The sequence below is a fragment of the Diachasma alloeum genome, unplaced genomic scaffold (assembly GCF_001412515.2).
Source record: "Diachasma alloeum isolate Michigan unplaced genomic scaffold, Dall2.0 Dall_scaffold_00336, whole genome shotgun sequence".
NCBI classification, from domain to species: domain Eukaryota; kingdom Metazoa; phylum Arthropoda; class Insecta; order Hymenoptera; family Braconidae; genus Diachasma; species Diachasma alloeum.
In genome coordinates this window covers 1393877-1417825 of record NW_021680475.1, presented here as the reverse complement: position 1 = coordinate 1417825, position 23949 = coordinate 1393877, and the positions used below count along the sequence as shown (strand labels likewise).

General features: G+C 35.8%; 3 protein-coding genes across 4 annotated transcripts; 2 read left to right on the top strand and 1 right to left on the bottom strand.

The window, feature by feature from the left end:
- Positions 1-1462: 1462 nt before the first annotated feature.
- Positions 1463-6710, top strand: LOC107040488 (rho GTPase-activating protein 1). Its single transcript, XM_015260586.2, has 8 exons — positions 1463-1737; positions 1891-1998; positions 2096-2239; positions 2321-2501; positions 3328-3546; positions 3800-4287; positions 5040-5146; positions 5224-6710. Exons 1-8 carry the CDS (start codon positions 1689-1691, stop codon positions 5395-5397), a joined length of 1470 nt encoding a protein of 489 aa, XP_015116072.1. The 5' UTR covers positions 1463-1688; the 3' UTR covers positions 5398-6710.
- Positions 6617-14364, bottom strand: LOC107040492 (ras-related protein Rab-21). Its single transcript, XM_015260590.1, has 4 exons — positions 13723-14364; positions 13472-13639; positions 9075-9193; positions 6617-8987 (listed from the first exon to the last, which is right to left on the bottom strand). Exons 1-4 carry the CDS (start codon positions 13855-13857, stop codon positions 8747-8749), a joined length of 663 nt encoding a protein of 220 aa, XP_015116076.1. The 5' UTR covers positions 13858-14364; the 3' UTR covers positions 6617-8746.
- A 362-nt stretch (positions 14365-14726) lies between these two features.
- Positions 14727-22739, top strand: LOC107040489 (SIN3-HDAC complex-associated factor). 2 transcript variants are annotated; one of them, XM_015260587.1, is made up of 6 exons: positions 14727-14758; positions 17644-17758; positions 19417-19570; positions 19647-19812; positions 19888-20047; positions 20591-22739. In XM_015260587.1, the coding sequence occupies exons 2-6, from the start codon at positions 17685-17687 to the stop codon at positions 21174-21176; spliced, it is 1140 nt and encodes a 379-aa protein (XP_015116073.1). In that variant the 5' UTR covers positions 14727-14758; positions 17644-17684; the 3' UTR covers positions 21177-22739. The 2 variants fall into 2 exon arrangements, with proteins under 2 accessions (XP_015116073.1, XP_015116074.1); XM_015260588.1 differs by lacking the exon at positions 14727-14758 and adding an exon at positions 14769-15000.
- Positions 22740-23949: the final 1210 nt, after the last annotated feature.

The window sequence follows — 23949 nt, the reverse complement described above, 5'->3', positions numbered from 1 at the left end:
TTTTTTGGAAATAATGAAATAGAGGGGATAACGCCTTTTTTTTCAGAGGTGATTTTCCGAAAATTTTTTTTTTTTTAAAGTACTAACTAGCAAATGTTTTTTATTAGCTCGCAATTTTTTTCAAAACTACTTCAATGAGGAAAAAAATAAAAATTTGGAATATCTATACATGAGGGGCTAATTGATCGGATCTTAGATATACCCAGGTTGGGACAATAGATTTATCGCTGGGCTCTGTCCCGAGTCTCTGGTTGGTTAGATCGATCCGCAGTATTGGAACTAGAGATTCAAAATGACCGTCGTTTATGAGATTGTATCGTACGACGGTGATATAACTCAGAATTTTCTAATTAAAAATTATCCCAAATAATTGGCAACCAAATTGATGTCAAAACATCTGTACAGATGCATCCAATTTCCCATTTGTGACGGTCATAAAACAAATAGTTTCATCCCTGGTGGAAAAAACTCCTTAAATCCTATTGGAAGAAAAAAGGGTAATTGGAAATAATGACGTTATTGCCGTTGATCCATTATTTCCGATTCAGGTTAGTAGCGCAATGCTGACACGTATGGAAAAATCCAATAGGAAAACCTAGCGAATTAGCTAGAAAATTCTATTGGGATTCTGGAGAAAGAAATTCAAAATCTATTGACTTTTCCGTATGAAATATGCAATGGAATCAGCGCAAAAAACTAATAGAATTTTCAATTGAATTCCAATAGAAATCCCATAGAAAGCCGATAGATTTTCTCCAGAATTGGCGTTTTGCAGGTCCCTCGACATGAAAATTAATATACACACCTCGCCATGGAAAACATATCACCCTCCCCCATGCGCTTGCCATCCTCGCCTTCGGCTCGGAAAGCAATCTTGCACGTGGGGGACGGTGATCTGTTTTCCAAGACTCGAGCATGTAATGTACTAGTTCGTCACTCAGCCGAAAACAACTTTTCTGACCCGTGTAATTGCATTCCTCGGCTTCGTCTCGATTTGCAACCCTCACATTCGTCAAAAAAGTGTTTTTCGGCCTCGTGACGAATAGCGAGCGTGTTTTTTTACATTAATCCATTGAAATTAAGCACAAACCTTTAATCTCCTTAATAATCTTCAACACAACTAAAACTTTCTTGTCTTTATCCACCCCCGAATATTTCTTGACTACTTCTGATCTCACTGAAATAGGAATTGTTCATCGTGTCATTGTTCTCTACCGGCAAATTGGCACACAATGAGATGCGCTTGTATCCTCATAAACCCATGCAGTGTTTAGCCGTGGAAACTCGCCACCGCATTGGCTGAAAAATATAAAGAACGAATACTTGACCAACTAGATTGGTCAATTCAAAGCCCGCTATTTTCCCCTTCGACCCATCGATGAAAATTCGATGAATCGCAGCACTAGCGACGCCCAGTGCCAGTTGTCATCAAACAATGCCCGTAAAACGTTCTGACGCAGCCTGCATATGAGTCTGTATTTGTGTCTTCACAGTGATATATTGTAGAAAGAGTTTTCCATCGTCCGCCAACTCTCCATCACTCTCCACCGCAACAGAAATAATGTTGTTACGTTGGCGATAGGAGGGCCTGTGGGCATGTAAACAGGGCGGTGGTTTGTTATTCGGCAATTGCAACAATTGCATCAATAAAAGTCGACCATTAAAATCATCAACGCGATAAGAGAAATATGGAAGCTGATTATCAACCGTCTCCAAGTCCAGCGAGAGCTTTGACAGGTACTGTGTGTAAACCATAAACACAAACACACGTACAATACCACGAATATTTATTATGACACATTCAACCTGTTCCCACCTATTTACCATTTGAATTCATTCTTTCCTGTCTGAATCATTTATTCATTATTACATATTCTTATTATTCTTAAGGTATATCGAATGACGTTGAAGACCCATATCCAAGTCTCTCTGATTATCACGACTACGAGCCAAATTTAGAGTTTGACGACACTGAACTACAGGCCCCAGCGAATAATGGTAAGGAATAATATTGGTGACATCATTGCTACATCGTAAATCATGGTCTCACGTAAAAAAGAAAGGTGATTAATCGATAGGTGGGTTTTTTGTTAAGCTACACAACTGTTGGAGGAGAAGTTGGAGTTGAGTATAGCTGGCACTGGGACAGTTGTTGATTACTTGGAGAGCCCAGTGAGCGATGGGACGATAGAAGAAAACTTTGAGGAAGCTCTGGTGGATGCCCCCGTGATAGAGAATGGTGGGTTTGACATTCAAATGCCAAGGTTGTGAGCATTGACCCCAATTTTATGGGTTTCATGTTCTCTGATTGTTTTTTCAGCTGAAGATTTGGCGGCTCTGGACGAGGAGCTCGCTGACGAGGAGGACTATCACGATATCGCGAGGCTTGGCATTGTGGAAGTGGTGGGCGATGATAGTGCTGGTCGCAAGGTGATTGTCGTGTCTGCCTGCAAACTCCCTGCTGTTGGCAAGGGGGTCTTCAATCACGCCAAACTTCTTCGGTTTGTTGATACAGAGCTTTTTTGGGGATGAATGGGAAAGGGTTTTTTGTAGTGAAAACTAGATGAGTTAATTTGATTTCGTTGTCAGTTTTCGTAGGATGTCACAGATCCCGAGGGACATTTTTTTCATTTCCTTTCTTGTAGAGAAGAATGAGAATTACGAAAAAATGGGAGAATTTCATTGCAAGTTTTTTTTAGGATTTATGAGAATTTAAACGATTTTTAAAAAATATCTTTTGAAAAGAATAATGAACAAGTAGGGATTTAGAGATGTATTGACAATTTGGATAGGAGCTTTGTCAATTTTGTTCGATTTGTCTCTTTATTGTCAAAGGTTTTTAATAAATATCTTTGCCATTCCCTTTAAAATCAGAGACCTTCCTTATAAACTCAGTTTGGAGGTGAGTCGACATGAATTTTTATAAGCCTTCAGAACTGAGTTTTTGCGGAATGTCTGTGAATCATGGAGCATAGGAAGTTTTTTTTATAGGCCGCTATTGTAAAATGGAGTGAGAGCTACACAAAAGCTATCAATAAAAAATTCCGGTATCTCTTGAATTTGACTGTTCCTCACAAATTTTAATATGAGTGGACTTGACTTGTTTGACCATTTTATTGTTAAAATTTGACCAAATATCTGGAAATTAAAGGACGACGGGGAATTCTCACTCAACGTTTTTGTTAGGAAAAATGAGAGCTGTAAAAAAAGATTAGATTTGAAGATATTCATAAAAAAAAAAATTCTCAGGAGAAGTTGACTAATATTGCTTTACTGGACTGCTGACAAGCGAGGAATTTTGTAAATTATTGAGCTCTAATGTTGTAGATATCTGACACACACACTGGATACATTCGTTGAGCAGGACTACAGTTTAGTTTATTTTCATCATGGCCTTACGTCGAAGAACAAACCACCATTGTCGTGGCTGTGGCAGGCGTACAAGGCTTTTGATAGAAAATATAAGAAAAATCTGAAGGCACTCTATTTAGTTCATCCCACTAACTTTATCAGGATTGTCTGGCAGATTTTTAAACCTGCTATTAGGTAATTATTCTTCATGTTCCTGGACTCACTTGTGAGATGATTGAAATAGATGAGGCAAGCCTTTGCGTGCAGATTATTTTATAAATATCTTCGGGCTGAAGAGGTTTGAGGAAATTCATCAAGAGCCTTCTTGTATGCAATGTAACTAGAATTAATGGCTAGATGATCTGCCTGAACCTTTTCGTGTGAGAGATATTCGCAAAATAATCCGTGAGAGAAATCCATTAAATCAACATTTCAAATTTCTTTCTAGTGCTAAATTTGGACGAAAAATGATGTACGTGAATTACCTCGATGAATTGGCAACGCATATAAATTTGGATCAACTTATCATTCCACAACAAGTGCTGGAGCACGATGAGCAGCTAATGCTGAAGACGAGGAAAAATTTACCAACGAGTCCACCATCGAGCTCCGTAGCAACGCCAATTGCCACGACTCAATTTGGTGCCAGTTTACAGTTTATCAAAGAGAACAATGGGGGCGATCCTATTCCACCAATTGTGAGACAATGTGTGGAATTTCTCGATACACCTGATGCATTGGAGACTGAGGGCATTTTTCGAAGATCAGCGAATGTTGCTGTTGTCAAGGAGTTGCAGAATCAGTGCAATCATGGACTGCCTGTTGATTTTCGAGGGGACCCACATATTGCTGCTGTACTTTTGAAGACTTTTTTGAGAGAACTCGATGAACCACTGATGACTTATGAACTTTATGATGAAATCACACAGTTCCAATGTAAATATCACTCGTAATGACTCTTTATCGCCAATTTATTGGTATCAATTCTAAGGTTGAGTGGTGAAGCGAAATCAATCAGATTTGGCATTTTCGTTGATTGCGATTTTATCTTCAACGCGATGAACAATCGAGTTGTTACGTTTTACCACACTGAAGGAAAAAAACATGTTCTCGAACAAGTCTTGTTCGTAACTAAAAATGCCAAATTAATAATTGTGATATAAATTGTTGCATTCGAACATTTTAATGACTAAATTTAAATTATTCACGAATTCGATCATCCACACATAATGGTGCCCTTTCGGGATGAAAATATCTCTCATGAAGTGACGTTTATCAAGAAATATTTTGTTCTCAAAACGTCATCATTATCATTCTACTTGAGAATTCATTTCTCATCTTTGAATATTGGATAAACTAATCGATAAATTCCTACTTTTGTTTCGCCTAAAATAAGTATCTTTCGAGAGAAAAATACATATGGTAGTATGGAATAACGAAAAGGTAATGCTAGAAATTTACACAGGAAATAACAATTTTTTGAAAAACTAAATCTATTTCTGCGACCAATAATCTTCATCTCTAATTTTCAACACAAGATTTTTTTATTCTTAGTCATTTTCAACTTGTTTTTTTTTTTGTTCATTCCATAAGACTTGTTTCAGATCATGTTTGTTTTTGCCTCAGTACACTTCACGCCAGTATGAATTATAATTCAGTCAATGGAATAATCTTTTTTTACTGTGTAGCATTATCGAAGGACGAACGACCACGTAAAGTAAAGATTCTCGTCCTCGAAAAATTACCAGAAGATAATTATCAACTGCTGAAGTACATAGTGCAGTTTTTATCGAGGGTAAGCCCCTTCAATTATCAACATAATAACCTTTAATTATAACGACTAAAAATTAAAAACTGGTATTTATTCAACAGGTAATGGATAGATCTGATCTAAACAAAATGACATCCAGCAATCTAGCCGTTGTATTTGGCCCAAACTTGGTAAGAGCCCCTTCATCAGTAGGAATGTCCCTATCAGCAATAGGACCAATAAATCAATTCATCGATTTCCTATTCGCCTATCAAGACAAGATCTTCATCATATAAATGAAATTCCCCCCCAGAATTGAGTCTATCATTTCGTGGCCTAACTGCGTAGTCCATTTAAACTAATGAAAACTCCTGGAGTCAGTATTTGATGGCTACAACCCTCCCTGAGAAAATCGGATAAGAGAAAAAAAAATATGTTGACGTTGTTGTCGGAAGTTGTGATGATAATTTTCAAGCATAATTTCCTTCATTTTTATAATTCTAAATAATACTCTTCGATGATGATGATGATGATGATGATGTCCTAATATTAATACAGGAACCTAGTCACAACAGAAAGCACAATTGGGACGAATTTAAAATGAAAAAACAAAAGAAATGTTTATTATCTCTCTTTTTTTTTAAAAAAAAAAAGGTGTCAAAATATTTATACTGAATTTTTCTGATTGTATACCAAAGATAAAAAGGAACGTCATACCTTTAATTGTAGGAAATGAGAAGAAAATAGTTTAATTTGAAGACACAAAAAAGGAACAATTCAAACAAAACACATGAAAGAAGAGAAAGAATGAAAAATTTAATAATTGATAATTTTATTAACGAGATGCCTTAGAGAATCGCACTAATTCTAGTAATCGAGTGAGTAAATGATTTTTTTGTAATAAAAACCATTCTTCAAGTCCACTAACGACTCAAAAAAAAAATAACGAACCGAAAAATAATGGGAAAAAACTGTTTAGCCAAACATTCCATGACTTTTTCACCGTACGAGAGGTCTCAAACTCGTTGCAACTAATACCGGCCATTAAAAATAAAATATAATGTGTATAGAATGGGTTTTTAAACTACCGGTCATATCCTTTTAATTGATAAAAATATTTGTAAATATAATTGATTTAAATGTATAGAGAAATGATAAAAATTAGAATTTAGGTAAAAAAATGAAAAACTCAATTGGTAAATTTTTTTCATGCAAACAAGAGATGAAATAGAAAATTCTGACTGGTTGTTACTGTGTTCAAGACTATTACACATGCAAAACAATTACACTAATTCTTTGTGTTAAAATATCTGTTCTCGATGCAAGAAATCACAACATGTTCCTCCAATGTTCTTTTCAATAATTTATGTCTCTAATCCAAGGTTTAATGCAATAATAAAATGAAAAAAACATGTATATTTAAAACTAGTTGGATATGTGTAACATAATCCAGTATCAGTGAATGGGAGTGTCATCGATGCCACCAATCATTGAAATAAAATTTAGACTTCACAATTGAATTACGACTTATTTATTGCACATTGTAATTATCAATAGGACTCTGTCTCATACACAGAATTAAACGATACATCACTGATAATTCCCTTAACACTGTTTGATCGTTATTCCAAGGATCCTCAATATTCCTCATCAATTAGTTGCATTAGCTGAAACGATTTATCACCCAAACATATAATTAATTCAATGATCAGTTATCTCCGTGAATAGCCGGTTCCAGGCCATTCAACTCAAAGGATTCATCAATATATATTTTTCTTTGGCAGTCTGCATGAGAATTATTCTCAAACCTACATTACAAAAACAATTCACATGATCTCGGTAATTTCAATCATCGCAAATATCAAAATTCGATAACCCACGGTGACCCTTTTGCAAAATCATTAGTTGCGTAATGAAACGAGATAAGTCACTTTTACTCTGACTTTGGTTTTTACTGTATGTCGGGAATTAGGCCATTCTCCAACACCAACGTAGCATTTTCGTTACAGAAATACATATTACACTCTAGGGAACCTTTTCATTTTTTGACATGTATTGTTTTGCATTAAGACTTTGTCTACAGAAATTGAAATAATGCCCTTTTAAATGAACCTAATCTTCTTTGAAAAGGAAATGAATGGAAATTTATGGAAATATTTTTTTTGTTTTTATGTAGAATAAATAAATGACCTGATGAAGGACTTTGGGTGTCCTAAACGTTGGCAATTGTGAGAAAATTGGTTCGTCTGCTCTTTCCTTTTTTTTGCTATTTGATTAAGATTGCTGAGACAAGCGTTGATGGCCGCGGATAAGACGATTTTTTAAGATGAATGGAAATGGTTGAAATAATTGCGATGTTTTTCTAATTGATCAAAAGTCATAGTGAATTGTACTAAATGGTAATGTACCATCACCGTTGCACATTCTGTAGTCTGAATCTGTAATTTAATATCTCCTAAACAAATCATCTGATTCAGCCCACCTTTAACACAGAATATTAGGGTGCAAAAAGGAAACATTATGTCAACTTTCAAGTTAATAGATTTATTTTTTGGAAAGTTGCACTGCGAACAAGACTCTTGAGTGACGAACCGAAAAATGGAAATACCTCAGAAACTTCATACGAACGGACATGCATATTTTGATTGATCGAGATAGAAGACATCAAAACCAATATTTTGAAATAAAATTTAATCGGTTGAATAGGTTTCAAGATTATTACGAAAAATTATTCAGAAACAAATGGCGATTTCTCCAAAACGGTTTGATCAATTGGGCTGAGATTGAACACAGAGTTTATCCTCATTAATAACTATAATCTCATAAAATTTGAGTTTTTTAAAATTATTTTAATTCTTTCATTCCACGATTGTCTAAAAATGGACAGACGCACATAGAGAGATGATCGTCAAACTTCGTATTTTTACGTTTCAGAATTTTTCACATCATTCCCAAGCAAATTCAGGAAATCTAAAAATAGAACAATTTCAATTCTTCCATTCAGCAGCAATAAATGCATAAAACTCGAGCTCAGAATCGTGGGTTTTTGTTTTTCTTAGATTCTATATGCTCGAATTATACTTGTCGAATTGAACATAATAAATTTAAATTATACAATGTGGAATTCAGATTACACAATGTACAATTGGAATGATACATAACAATTTAATAGAATTCAATATGTGTCTCATGCAATTAGAATGTAAAGGTTATCATTTCTTCAGTCTAGGTTTTAATGCAAAACATCAAAAATGTCATAAAATGAAGGGACTCTATTGCGTGTAACTGGTCATCATGTCATGAAAATCGTGTGTCAATGTTAAAAGATCCCAAAATTAGGGGGAAATAGTATAATTTTCATAAATATATTTTTGTAGCCGTTGTTTTGCTCTACCAATAAAAAGAACGTATTTCCCTAGAAAAGTTTCCTCACCTCCCTCAAATTCGGAAATATTTATCAAATGCTGATTTTCAAGTCAAGATAATTGATCTCGTTTCACAACTCCTCTAGTCAAATCAAGAGAAAAGAAAAAAGATTCGAGATAAATTTCACACAGTCCCGCGATAAATAGAAAAGTGACTAAATATATACATCGTTTGTCTCCTGTTCAATATAAATTCAATTCCAAAAGAGAAAATGATAATTCATGAGGTATGTGAACCACCGCAGCACGATGATTTTGTCGTTTGTGTCTGCTCAGCCTCGTCCTCCACGACAACAACATTTCTCCGCGTGCTGCTAGTCCTGTTGAGATTAGTCTTCAGTTGCTCAGTCTCGTCTGCATGAGCAATCATTCGTCTCGTCAGGTCTAAGAACATTTCCTCGATATTTCGGTTCTGCTTGGCTGACGTGTGAAAGTGAGCTGCGCCCACTTGTTTCGCATACCTGGGACAATTAATGACGTGGTGGTTTATTTGACGCAGTTGTTTGTGGTCACGTATTGGATTTCATGGCTTCCCTTTGAATACTCACCTATCCGCTTCCTCAAACGAGACACTTCGGTCTTTCTCAAGATCAACTTTGTTCCCTGCTATGACTAAACATATATCACTGCCAAGCATCTTCTTCAGCTCTTTTACCCAATTCTTTACCTGAACAGAAAGATTTTTAATCACAAGTTGAAAATGAAATATATGGACAATGATGGATACGAATACTTCAGTCGAAGATTCTTGTATTGTTGCATAAAAGACTCTGATTTTTTCAACTTCAGGATATTTTATTATGTAGAAATATATATTTACATTTCGAGAAAAAACTTTGACGAGACTATTGTACTTGATTTGGGAATTTTTGCCCTATTACATCGAGAATTCTTCCCATCCAAATTTCAGCAAATAGAATTTCACCATTCGACTATTATTTTATATAGTCAACACGGTATTCAACTGATAGTTTTTGATAATTCCAGTGGTAATTTTTCATTCAAAATTAATCAGGTATTTCCCTCAAGGCTCCCTGCATACGAACGAACTTGTCAAGTTTTTCTTGAAAAATCACTCGTGATTTTTTAACTTGAAAAACTTGACTCCTTCGTTTGTGTGCAACGAACATATGGGGAAATACCTTATAATTTTGAAGCTCTTGCGGTATTACATACGATAATTTCTAAATTTTGAACTTCAGACTATTTTTTCTGGATTCGGAATATATCAGCAGTGAAGTGGTAAACGGAGATAAGTCGACTTATCTCCCAGTTGAGTTTTTGAGGAATATTTCCGAATCTAAGGGAGGTAGCGAAGAAGTAAGTATTGGCTTCAAGGATTTGTGTCGTTCCATTGACACTCTCGATTTTCAAACTTTTTTGCTTCCGAATGGAAGCTTTGTGATCGATGGATTTTGCGATTCTCTAATTTCACTTGGAAACGGCTTGGAATGTCAGGAAACGTCGGGATATGATGTTTTTAGAAAATGTCTGTGTGCATGTCCGTATGTGCGTGCAAAATTCTGGCAAATTTTTTATAAATCTTCACTAAAAGCGGGCTAAAGTGATAGCTAAAAATATCAAATTTTACCCCACAATTGGTAGTGTTTAGGGGCACTTCTTTGCCAATTTTCAGCTCAATAGGTCCATTAGTTTTTAAAATCCAGCGATTCCCCAAAATTTTTCTTTTCCCAATATCGACTACATCAAATGAACTGTGTTAGATGTCCGAATATTCCGCCCGATAATATCTATCGAATTAGGCCACAATACACCTAGCCACTTAGGGTGAGTCATAGAGTAATTAACATTTTCCATTTTTGAGATAAAATCGGCGTGGGCGCGATAACTCTCGAAAAAATTAAGATAGAAAGTTGACATTTGGTAGTATTTTAGCTCTTACTATATTCCAGGCTAAAATTTCAGATGGCTAAAATCGAATGAGTAGTTTTGGAGATATTAAATTTTTTGTAAAAAACTATATTGTCAAATATCTCGAAAACTACTCATCGGCTTTCATTTTTCTTTCAAAAAATTTGTTTCAATGTTTCCTATCTGGTTCTTTCAAAAAATATGTACCCGTCCGTACAAAATTTACGAAATATTGCCATTTTTCCATTTTTTTAATCTGAAAGTTCTTTTGACGTATTATCATGTGAATGAAGGTTGTGATGAAACCCTGAAATGTTGAGGACTAGCTGGTGATCGAGTTACACCCTTGTGTCAAGTTTCAGATTGATCGATTCAAGACTTTTTCGAACAGAGCAATTAAGGTAAATGTACCTATGCCCGTCTTTGTCCCTACGCTCGTTCAGATCCTGCCAGCTATGACATTTCAATCATTTTGATAGTCCCAAGACTCTATGAAGAGTGAAGTACGATTGGAGTTATTATTTTAGTCAATAAGAAAAGTTATAGACACCAATGCAGAGTGATTTATTGAATAATAAGAGAGAAAAATCGCATTCACATCAACTCGTGCTACGACAGAGTTAATTCTTAAGCGACAAGTTAACCACCTCACAATTTTAAAACGTTGATATCTCCGTTACAATAGTAAAATGGAATTAAAAATCCCTTGGTTAAGGTTTTGAATAGTTAAAAATGTAATAAAAATGCATAAATTATTGTAATATCCGGATATTTTACTGAAATATTGCCAATTAAAAGAATAGGTACAATGAAAATGGCATTGATCCTACGCTCGTTTTGCACCCAACTGTCAACTGGTAACGGACTAAACGGATGAAAAAATTATTTAAAAGGTTGGACTGTCCAATGGAAATATAATTTTGTGCATCGAGATATTTTTTAATGTTGTTTTATCACAAAATAGGATACTCACGATGTAATTGGTTCGGATTTATATGGAAAGGTTATCCTTTCCATATCACTCAAATCACGAGATGAGGATAGGGGACATGTGTCAAACGAGCATGGGGACGAATGAACGAGTGTAGGGACATGGAACTTTTCACATTCATGGACGATTATATTTATTAAAAAATAGTAATTATCATAATTAATATAAATAAATTGCAATTCTGAAGGTTTTACCCTCTGATACGTAATTTAAATCATTGCATCTTCACGCTCATTTCGATAGAAATATTGGACTAATGATGTGTTTACCTTAGCTAGACGAGCGTAGGGTTCAAAGAGGATAGGTAGGGTCATTACCTTAATGTTAAAAATGTTTTTCTCAAAAAATAGCGGTTCGTTGTTCTATCATCGATTTTCACGTGGAGATGACTTAGAAGGTGGTCTAACTTTATATTATATCATTATTTTTGAATAACGGTGTACAGATATTCCTCTCGTACTGAATAAAACCGAAACTCAATGTTCAATTTTGGAGGGCTGAACGTTCCGAGGATCAGATTTTTTTATATTCCTGTTTCACACGATAACTTGAGAAAAATGTTCTGAATTCATTGAATGATAGCTTAAAAAAATTGTTTAGATGTCCATTTAACCGAGTTCGAAGATGAAGGTGATAGCAATAATCGTTATTTTGATTTATTTGAAAATTTTCAAAAAAGTTTTAATTAAAAAAAACAGAATTCCGGCGATGTTTGTGAATCTTATGCTTCAAATGAATTCAATCATAGCTTAAAATGTTTGTTTTAATGCCATTAAGTCGAAGTTAAAATATGATTACGATAGCTATATTGGTTAATTTGATTTTTATGATGATTTTTGAAAATTTAGAATGTTTCATGAATTTCCGTGAAAGTGAGCTTTCTGGTGGTTTCCTCGAACGTAATGTTTTAAATTCATTCAAGTACGTATAAATAAAGTTTTTCTATTAAGATTTTATCTTCACAACATTAACATTTGATCGAAGGGCCGAGGGGAGAGAACCATAAAAACGACAACCGGTTGTATAGGAGGAAGGGATAATAAGAATAATGATAATAACATTTAAGGAAGAGTGGACTAAAACGGCCACTTTTGACTTTTTTGTGATACTCATAACGCAGAAACAAATTCATTAATTGAGATCAGTCTAGGCTCATTCAAAGGGGGAAGAAGTGTAGTTTCCGTGGGAAAAAAATTATTCCATTTTATTAAAAATTGAATGAGCTGTTAACATTTTTGAAAAAATCAAAAGGGGCCGTTTTACCCCACTCTCCTCTATCTAAGTGGAAAATCTGACAAAACTAGCTGAAAAGAAATCTTATTCAATTTCGTGAAATGAAATAAACACTTAATTATACCTGATAGAAGGAAATTATGTGCAAAATAACTCCTCGGAAGCATATTTGCTAATTTATCAGCAAAAAAAACTATACCATATGCCAACTATACAACTATACCAATTTCCCACTTGTTTCAAATTTTAATGACTCATAAAATTCAATCTTTTTTCTACTCATAAAATTGTTTGTGAAATGAAGTAATTTTTCTTCCCCAGAAACACAATTCTATCTCTTTCTGATTAGGAAAGATTGGGGTAAAATGGACACTTTTGACTTTTTTAAAAATATTTGTGACGGGTTGAAATGTTGATGAAATTCAATCTTTTTTTTTCAATACAAAGAGCAATTCTTTCCCTTTGCGATGAGCCTTAACTGAGCTCTATTGATGCATTTGTTTCTGAGTTATGAATAATTTTAAAAAAGTTTAAAGTGTCCATTTTACCCTACCCTCCCCACCTTAGGCTGAGCTCAGTTGATCATAAGGTTTTTGACTTAAGAACAGTGAAAGAAAGATCAAGTGTTCACCTTGGCCACTCTCCCCCAATCTTGCTGATTCAAGAACGAAATATCCTTGAATATATATTAAAATATTGACGATTCAAGAATCCTTCATTCGCAATTCAACCATTTTTCTTCCTGTGCAACGAAATAATTGATAAGCTCTGTTTACATACCACCTTCAACCTGATAAAAACGATACTGAAAGCGTGACCAACGACTCCATAAACCAAAAATATTCTCACCATTTGAAAACTATTCTCATCCGTAATATCGTAAACTAAAATAGCCCCGTTCGACATTCTGTAGTAAATTGGTCCTAAAGCGTGGAATTTCTCCTGGCCGGCTGTGTCCCATATCGCCAGATTCACTCTCTTCCCATCGATATTCAACTTCTTCGTGAGAAACGATGCCTGAAACCAATGAAAAAAGTCATAAACGTAAAAGAACCAATCTCCAAAAAAAAAATCAATACCAATAACAACAAAGGCCTGACCTGCAACGTCGTCAAATGCTCGTCATTGAACTTGTCCTCAACATACCTCAGCACGGCCGAGGTCTTCCCCACACACCCCTCGCCCAAAAGAACAACCTTAAAATTATACCCATTGTTCGTAACTGAGCTTGCCATGATAAGCCTCAACAAACCGATCAAAAGAAACAAAAACAACGAAAAAAAACAATAAACCGGTTTCCTTTACATAAACCAATCACGATTTCCCGATAATTTACGTGTCTTCCTTGCAACGCGTTATCATCAGTCGACGTGATAAAGTATTAACATGATATCGTCAACCCGTTAATTCGTTTATCTCTATTTTCCCCCGGAGGACAAAAACCAACGTCAAACAATCAGCTGTTTTCAGGTGGCTATTGTCAATGAACTTTCGGCTAGGCACGGAAAAGCCCGTGGAGAGCCGTCCGAAAGTGAAATTCTCCGTGTTGACAGGTACAACCGCTGGGTGGCGTCCTGTGTGCATTCAAAACCGAAACCTCCACCAGAGAAAACAAATATCATCGAGTATATTCATAAAACCCGGGGTGTTTTTCCCAATGACGACCCCTGTAGTCGTGATTTTCAGTGATTACTAGTGCAGGAATTTTCGGATGGATGACTCATGGAGTGAAGATGACTAACGTCAGATGGACGGATGACAGCCCATTGTCAAAACGCAGTCCTCTTTATTTACACATTTTTTGCCCCAACCCTGGCGGTTGCACACCGAACTGTCACTCGACTGCGGCGTCGCAGTGAGGCCGGAAATTGCGTAGTCGACATCCGGAAAGCTCTGAAAATCTCGATAATAAACGAATCCCCAAGAAACAAGTGCCCTAAAACCCTCCAAAAACAGTAAAAACCCCAGACGAAGTTAAATCATTCAAAAGTCCTTCCATTACCGACGAAAAAATAATAATGCGCGCGTTTGACAACTGCAAGTTGTTGTGTTGATCCTTGATCCACTCTCGGGCATCTGCGCGCCGAGTCTGCGCAGAAAGGGACTCCAAAACTGACCGTCACCTGTATTGAAAAGGTAAGCGAATACTTCGGTTGTGATATTATGTACATTAAGTGTCACTAATTGTGTGTCAAAATCCCCGAAAATCCATTGAGTAGTTTGACAATTAAACGATGAACAAAATTTTTAATTGTCATTGACGATCGGTGCGGTAAATAATTGACAAGTGGCAATTAATGTCAGCGTCGTGTCCGGTGTTGATGAAAACTCGGGTGTCTATCTGCCAGACTGTGTTGCAGTATCATCGTTGACGTCTGGTAATATCAATATTTTTCAATGCCAATCGTCGTTTCATTTATTTCCCTCGGCTGTCTGACGCTTGACGCAACCATTGATATTATTTTGCGAAAAATGAGTCGTGTCATTTCGGTACATTTTAAGTGCTCAAATCCGCGCCGCCGCAACCGTCTAACGTCTATATACATGTGCATATTTAACGTCGGCTTTCCATTGAAGAGGGACACCTAACAGTAAATTCAGTGGCATCCACGTGCGTTTGTGAAAATATTTATGAAATTCAAATCGTCATTATCATTGATAATAATCGTCATCACTGACAATAATGGATGGTATGTTTGCCATTTGGTAGGGGCTGTTGTGGATAACTAGTTTGTTTGCGTGCCGTATCATCTGTCATGGCGTGCTCGTGGCGGTTAGTGCTCCGGGCAGTGGGCAAATAATTCGTAACAGTTGTTCATCAATTAATTCCATTAATTATCAATAAAAAAATCGATCGCTCATTGGATCAACGTATTGCTCATTGTCCCGCATAATCGGTCAATCTGTTCGTAAGAGTTTTATGCCCCTTTTGGAATTCGTAGTCGAGAATGACATATGATTTATAGGACAGCTAGGGTGACTGAAGGGGGAGAGGTAAAACGAGGGAAGCCGCAATGGCGGCGGCCTGTGCCGTGCCACGCGCCATGTCAGACGTTTCTTTGCGCACGTCTGACTTTACTCGTTTCTCTCCCGAATCCTTTCGCGCCTCCATTCGTTCCACTACTCCACTTTCGCACTCCAGTAGGCTCCCTTCGCACCAATACAGCGCTGCATACCCTCATTCCCGCGTACGTCTGATTCAATTGCCCTTTTTTTCGTTCGAGTTCCATGAAAAATTATTTTTCCCTTGCTTTTTGGAATTCCTCATCGGCACGGCTTTCTGTCATTGTCAGAAATGTCAACCTCCCAGCCGAGTGTAATCTCCGTTTCCCCTCTTCTCCCTCCGCCTCCACATTTTTTATGCAGCCGACGAAAACAGACGTACATGTGTGTTGACCGGCCTTCACTTCTCTGTTCTGTTTTTATGAAAAAAAAGGGGGGAAAAAATGGATGGCAGAAAAATAAAATACTCTGGCATATCTGTTGCATGTTTACGACTTGGCGACTCAACTTCAGTATTTTTTAGTATTTTTTTATATCAGTGTGTGGGCTTCCCCCCCCCCTCCCCCCCACTAGCCCCCCTTCCGCCGCCGCATTCGTATATTCGCACATATATATGCGCATATATTTATGTGTTTATGTACCCCGTCGCCATCTCTCTCCCCCTGAAAGTTATTTTTGGAGCATCAGAACTGTGTACGCATTATATGCGATATACGTTTATTCGCAAGGGGCAGGGGGGAAAGGGGAGGGATCGAGAAGCAGGATAGGGAGGGAGAAAGAAGTTGAACGTGAAGCGCGAAAACAACATTCTACAGCTTTTAAAATACGCTCGGTTATACGAAGCGAGTTCAAGCGGTCGTCGAAGGATATTCAGTGGAGGAAAACACAAGACAAAAAATATATTTTTATCACACTGTGCGAAAAAGTAACTTTGCGTGCCTAAAAGGTCCCTTTTCCACGCATTGTGATGAAGTAGTATTTTTCCGGCCTGTTGCGATGGGGTTTTTTACTCGTGTGGCGTTGGCCTCCGAGCCGTAGGCGAGGACTGGCCAACCACACGAGTAAAAAAACCCCATCGCAACAGCCCAGGAACAATATTTTTCTGTAGTGATTTTCAAGTTTTCGAGTTTGAGAAGTATGTAATACCAATTTCCAGATGAGAAATCGTGAGAAGCAGTACAGAAAACTCTTTTCCACACTCGTAACGAAATATACTATGAAATTAGTAGATGACATGAATGCATTAAAAACGACGACCTTCCTCACTACTTACTCGATTGAATAACAAAAGAAATAACGAGTGACGGTATCGCTGGGTTTTGAGATATTTCTGTATCCGAGCCTGTGTGAAAAAAACATGATAAAGAGTTATCGCAATTCATCGGTGTTCTTTCTCCTTATCAGTGAAGAGGCTTCTTCTCGCTGCATCCCGATACAGAAAAAAATTATGCGTTTATTTTGGAAAGCAAGCGATTGGATAAATCGTTACGTTAATACTCGACCACTTCCGTGTAGAGAGTTTTCATATTACTCACTTCTTATTTCACTTTTTTTTCGACAACTGTCGAGAGGTAAAGGTGGAGTAAAAGTGAAAAGGAAAGTTGCATTTACTGGGTAACTGTGTCAGGGGCGAACGAGCTAGACTACTTGCCCTCTTGCCTTCCTTTTATTTATTTCGTTGTCACCGAGACATCGACTTACTTCCACTTTCTCTATTATCCGCAGAGGCACTGATTGTTGAGAAAGAGAGAGAGGGAGAGAATGATGGGTTTGAACGAAGTTAAATAAAAGAGAAGAGAGAAAATGAAAATTAAAACTTTCGAGGTTGATTATGTTGACTCAACCAGAGCATCGCCTGCCAAAGAGTATAAATGAGACCAACTGCAGATGGCTAACTGTGTCAAGGGCAAGGCAGGGCCACTCGTAAATAATTCCATAGCCAAATGTACTCAGTATCATTTTCATGAAATTTTTGCTGCATTAGGGATGATTGATGGATTATTTGTTTGTGATTTTAGGGGGTACGTAGAAGTAGAGAAGAGAAGAACGAGCGAGGAAGATGTTTAGTTTTCATAAGCCGAAGGTTTATCGGTCGACCACTGGATGCTGCATCTGCAAAGCCAAATCCAGCAGGTGAATATCTGATTTATTCTGCATTTTTCGCAATTTAATTATATTCGAATTATTTGTCGACAGTCAGTTGACCTAGGGGGTCTTCAGAGATTTTATTGGAGGCGATAAAGTTGAAAGAAAATTAAAGAATTTTGGTTGATGAACCCAGCGTTTCGTCTTCCAGCGAAGACATCATTATGGGCTTCTTTATTCTTCAATTATTACATAATAATAATCCGATAAAATTTTTAATCTACAATTCTCAATTTCTGTATTTTATTGTATTCTTTAGAAATCGAATTTATGGATATTCTTCTATTATTTGGAAGAATATCCCGATTTTCTAACTTTCCGGAGACATTGACAAATTAATTTTTTTATTTTTTCCCGCTTACGTTTTTTTTTGCATTTTTTTCCATTTCTTCTCGTTAAAATTAGATCACAAAATTGCAAAGCATTCATATCCTGCCAATAGAAGAAAAACAAGTTTTCTCCATTTTCTAGTCGATCATCCCTTTTAAAAAATTTTCAGTCTCCAATTCGTGATTTTCCAATTCATCGCCATTCAAGTAGGGGAGGGTGGGGCAAAACGGCCCCCCTTCAATTGTCAATAACTTGTGAATGACATTGTGAAAATTCCCAGTTTCAACTTCATTTTGAAGATAATTTTTCATTCTTCAAAACGAGCTCTAACTCATCCCAATCGGATTATTGAATCGGAAAATATTGACGATTGAAGGGGGGCCGTTTTGCCCCATCCTCCCCTAATTCTATTCATTCTATCAAAAGACGAGATAGAAATCGAATTTATGGGTATTCTTTCATTATTCGAAAAAAATAGATTTTAAAACTTTCCGGAGTCATTGAAAAATTGATTATTTAGTTCTTCCCGCCCACTTTTTTTTGCATTTTATGAATTTCTTTTCGCTGAAATATTGATATCCCTCTAATACTTGAAAAACAAAAATTTCTAGCCGATTATCCCTTTCTGATTCTTTTTTTCATTCAGGAATACATGGAGAGATTTTTCTATTACCCGAATGAGGGTAATTTAAACAAAAAATTTGGATTGACCTTTAACATAATTCCTCTTCATTCAATTTTGTAACTTATGAATGAGAGAAATATATATAGATATATCATAAGCATAACAATGGATAAAATTAAATTAATCTGTGAAGGCGGAAAGGGAAGTAAAATGAAATAAAATACTACAAAATTATCTAGTATTCTAAATAATCAATTACAAAAACAAATTGTTAAAGTTCAGGATAATTGTTTACACAATAATACAGTCAGAAATGAATTCACTGTCACTGTCATCTAATTATTCGAATCAATAACGGCCAAAAAAAAATATCAAGATTTAATTAAATTGTCCACTTCCATTTTATTATTTATACCGGATTAATTTATTTACAAGATGTCTGAGATACATTAAATACATAATTCATAACATTATGCAGATGATCATTAATACTAGATGATTGATACGATGATATAGAGACACGATAAAGAGATGACTGATACGATCTACAATCTGCGTATTCTATTTTGTTTAGCTATGCATTCATATTCTAAGTTCATTCATTCATAATTTTCTTGTTCATTAATTATTCGCGGAAAGAATTTATCATCTGACACTGTGTAAACATTGTTTGACATTTCCTTTTCTTTAGCTCCCGATTCACCGATAGCAAACGATATGAAGAGGATTTTTTCCCCTGTTTTCTACTCGAAGAGAGACGCACTGGCGAAATCTGTAACGCTTGTGTGCTGCTTGTAAAAAGATGGAAAAAGCTACCAGCTGGGAGCAATCGAAATTGGAGTCACGTAAGCAAGCGTTTCGTAACGCCTTATCAACTCGATTTTCTTTTATCTCGAATCAATAACATTTCGCTTTCCACAGGTTGTCGACGCACGAGCAGGACCGGGAATCAAATCTCTGACGAAATTCAAGTCAAAGAACAAGAAAAAGCTGAAGGAGAATATGGAGAAACTCTCGAGGAAGAAGACAGCGAACAAACAGGACGAGGATCGCGAGCAGAGCCCCGCAATGAGCGATGATTTGAATGGTTAGTTGTCTAGAGATTCTTTTTTTTTTTCAATATTTTTTTGCCACTGGATGAATCTAAAATTCTGGTTTGCAGATGAGGAGATGACAGGCACTGGTAGCAAAGGATCGAGTCGAGCTGGGAGCCCCGAGGGCAGTGATGACACAATGATAACAGACAAAAGACTTAATGACACAGACTGTAATGAAGAGAAAGATGACTACAATGGGTTCATTGATATGGCTTATTTCAAAAGGTATTTTCTACGTTTAGCTTTAATTACCAGTTAACTTTTTACACCTTGTTGAACATAAAACTAGTTCAGTGATGAGGAATTTTGTTGAAAAAATATGGGGAAACATTTTTTTAAATGAAATGTTATTGAAAATAGACATATTTTTTTCTTCTAAATAAATGCAAAGTCAAGAAATTGTAGTCATTAGAAAAAAAACGATCATGATGTCAGAATATCTTCATATACGGACATCTCGATGACATCATAATTTTTCTATTTTCAAAGTGGAACGTTCTTGATGAACTTTAATGGTCAATATTTTTATTTACAAACAGAGACATTCGAATTTTAGACAATGATGAACGTTCGACTTTGCCCCACCTTCCTCTGTCAATTCTTTTTTGTTTATAAAAGAGGATAAGAGACCCATATTTGTTATCTTTTATTTAGTTTCCACAAATGGAATTTGGAAAACTTCATGCAAAACCTCAATCACTAGATATTTAAAGTCCACTACCAAAATTATTGCTTAAACACCAACTAAATCCATTAACTTTCCTCCAGGGAGAGAATCTGCTGTGGAGAAATCTTCAGAGGTCTCTACGGTGAGATAATAGTGGATCCATCCCTGATAAAACGCTGTGCAGGTTGCCTAGCTCGTCAAAGGCGCCAGCGAGAAGCAAATGTTCCAGCAAACACAAGTCCATTTCATAGTTCAGCAGCAGCCAGTCCAGCGCACAGTGCAGCCTCCTCCAGTCCATCGCACAGTGTCGATTCATCCTCAGAGGCATCAAAAACCACTGGGAAGATCTTCAGCGACTCCTCCTCAGACTCTGGCTACGATGAGTCTTCCAATCCGGGTATTGGTGAGAGTAAAATTATTAAAAGCTGTAGTAACAGCATTGTCACGAGTATCAAAGTCCATCAGATTAAGGCGATACAATTGAAGGCAGCAGCACTGTCAGAAACTGTCAGATTGACGAGCGATGTACCTATTAAATTAGTGCCCATAAAGCAGGTAGAAAAATTCACGTGTAAACCACTCTCAACGCTCGTTACATCATCAGGTGCTCCACTTCCAATAGCTGTACCTAATAATCCACTCGTAGATTTTGCTATTCATGCTACAAGACAATCTGTCACCAATTAATGACAGGACACCTGATGATAGGTGTCACCGTAATTTATACATATTTTTTTCTTTTTTCTCTTTCTTTCGTGGTAGTCTAGGTGTACTGGAGACTTCGATTTCATTAATTAGGTAAATAAAAATTATGAAAACTTCCGATGCAAGTTTCACACTTGGAGTCTCTATTCTTAATAACGTGACGATATTTTCTTTCTGATATATGTATAATGCAGTACATTATTGAATTAGGGATACTTGCAATTTAAAGAATCATATTCAAGAGATCGTGAAAATTTATTGTTGTATTTTTTCGTATTTATTACCCGGAGAAAACGGCCTGTGGTGGGTGAATAAAAATTTAATTATTGGAATTGTGCATAATCCAGGGAGGTTGAAGAAAATTGAAAAAGGGAAAAAAATTGAGGATTGATACACCAAAATGCTGTGATGGATGTTTAAATATGTGATATATTTCATCTTAGAAATTTTTAATCTAAGACGGCAGCTTTTGCGGTATGTACTAAAATTGTGATGAATTTTTGGATCGTTTGAATGATAAAATGATCCTGTCCACAGCGCCGATTTTATCTGGGAAAAAATGTGTGTGTAAAAGTTCTTAGATGCCAACAATGTTACTCTAACGTTAGGGGCCAAGTTAAAGTAAACAATCAGTCATGATTTAAGTTGAGAAATGCTTTTTTTTCGTTCGTGGGAAGAAAACTAGTGAACTCCATGACGTTAGACGTAAGAAATTCGTGCTAGAATGTGTTTATGCATCAGTCGTTAAAATAATCACTGTTCCTTCATGATCATCAGTGAAAATGAGGAAAAGTGAGAGAGAAGTCAATTATACGACTGAGGAATTGGGCAAATGGACTGAGTACTAGACTGTTTGAGAGAGAAAGAAAAAAAAACGTTATTGAGAGAGATAGATAGACAAGACGTCAAGACTAGTTAAGTTATTAGCATAAGGTATTTTCTTCTTCGATATTAAAAGAACCGCACAAGGAAGTTACCTCTTGAACCCTCCGATCGTTTCTAGCCTACTAAAAACAAAAACACTGGTCACAAATCATGGACGAGACACAAAGATTAGTTTTTAATTGTAAATGTGCAATATTATATTCTTTGCGTCTCTACAAATTGATTTGGCATTATTTTTTTTATTGTATAATAGATAAAGAACCTTGAAGTTTACGCGTAAACTTCATATATTCAGAGTTTTACAAAAAATTGAAAAATACAAAAAAAAGAAAGGCTCATTGACAATCGTTGAAAGCTATCAATCAAACATCGAACCAAATAATTTGTCCACGGAAGACGTTTGTTCATTTGTTGCCTCCTCTGTGGACAGATTAGACTAGCATTTTTTCTTTGTTTTTCAATAACAAATGAATAATTAAAGAGTGAATGTGAGTTGTGATCTCTTTTACAGTAATTGTAAGATCGTAACTGTTACTGTGTGCTATACTAATCATCGAGATTGGATTTTTGCATTTTGTTTTTAATTCAGGAAGATGCAAATGAGACTGCACTTTATTTATTTTTATTTCTCATCGCAAGTAATTTCACTTCTCTTCAATTTTAAGCCGGGTACATTATTTTTCCAACATAAGAGAGTATAATTTTTTCTCTGACTTGTCAGATAAGAAATGGATATTTTTTAACTCACAGAACGGACAATTGTGTCACTCCCCCCTGCTATCTCCAATCGATAATATTCATAATATATTTTTTATATAAATAAGAGAAAAAGTAATAAAAATAACATGAATTATTGTCAATTCGTATGTAATTACCTGAGTATGCCCACACTGCCAGTTAATTAAGATAAAAAGGAAAAGAAATGAAGGACGAAGTAACGATTGTTAATCACTCTACACTTCATTAACTTCACAGATCATTTATTTCATGTTTATCACCATCATTATGCAAAAAATCAACAAAATGCAATACGTAGGAATACTGTAGTCAATTCTCAATAATTCGATTTCTTTTTCACATTGAAATTAGCATTATTATCCTTGCAATGATATTTTGTGTTTAACTATCAATCATTATCATCAACATAGTGATTGCGTGAAAAATCTGACAGTTTCTGATATTCGCGGAAAGCAATGAAATCATAATGACTGGAGTTTATCCAACTACTATCGAATTACGGATTTTGCTACGAAACTTTATTCCCTCGTGTTTACGAGACGACTAAAACGATATTGTAAATACGTCGATTGACGAAAGAAAATATCTCTCGTGACGTTTTTTGGTCGAAACAATTGGTAGCAAAATCTTCAATATAACTTTAAACATCATAGACTATAAGGACAAAAACTTTTATATCATGAAGACAAACTTATTCAAACTTTCTCCTACTAATTACTACATGATAAATAAGATTGTGAGACTGATCGATATATTGAAAGAAAAAGAAAGAAAACAGATAACAATTTATTTACATAAAAAAATGATATTGTAGTATAGATCAGGAGTATTGCAATATTACCGCATTTACTGTATATATACACATGTTGGGTACAGCGAGGACGTATTTCACCGATCATTGTGTATATATATGAATTTAACTATTAATGAAGGAGAGAAACTGTAATGAACCTGATCACGACTGCCATAATTGTCATCTTGTTACCTCGATTTATGCATTATACACTTGTACAGGTATATAATAAGTTTTTGAGGCAATTTATAATCAGATACTTTCTCCCTTTTCTACCACAAAGTACGATTCTCCCAAAAAAAGCGCAAAGAAACTAAGAAAGACAAGATAATTAAACGT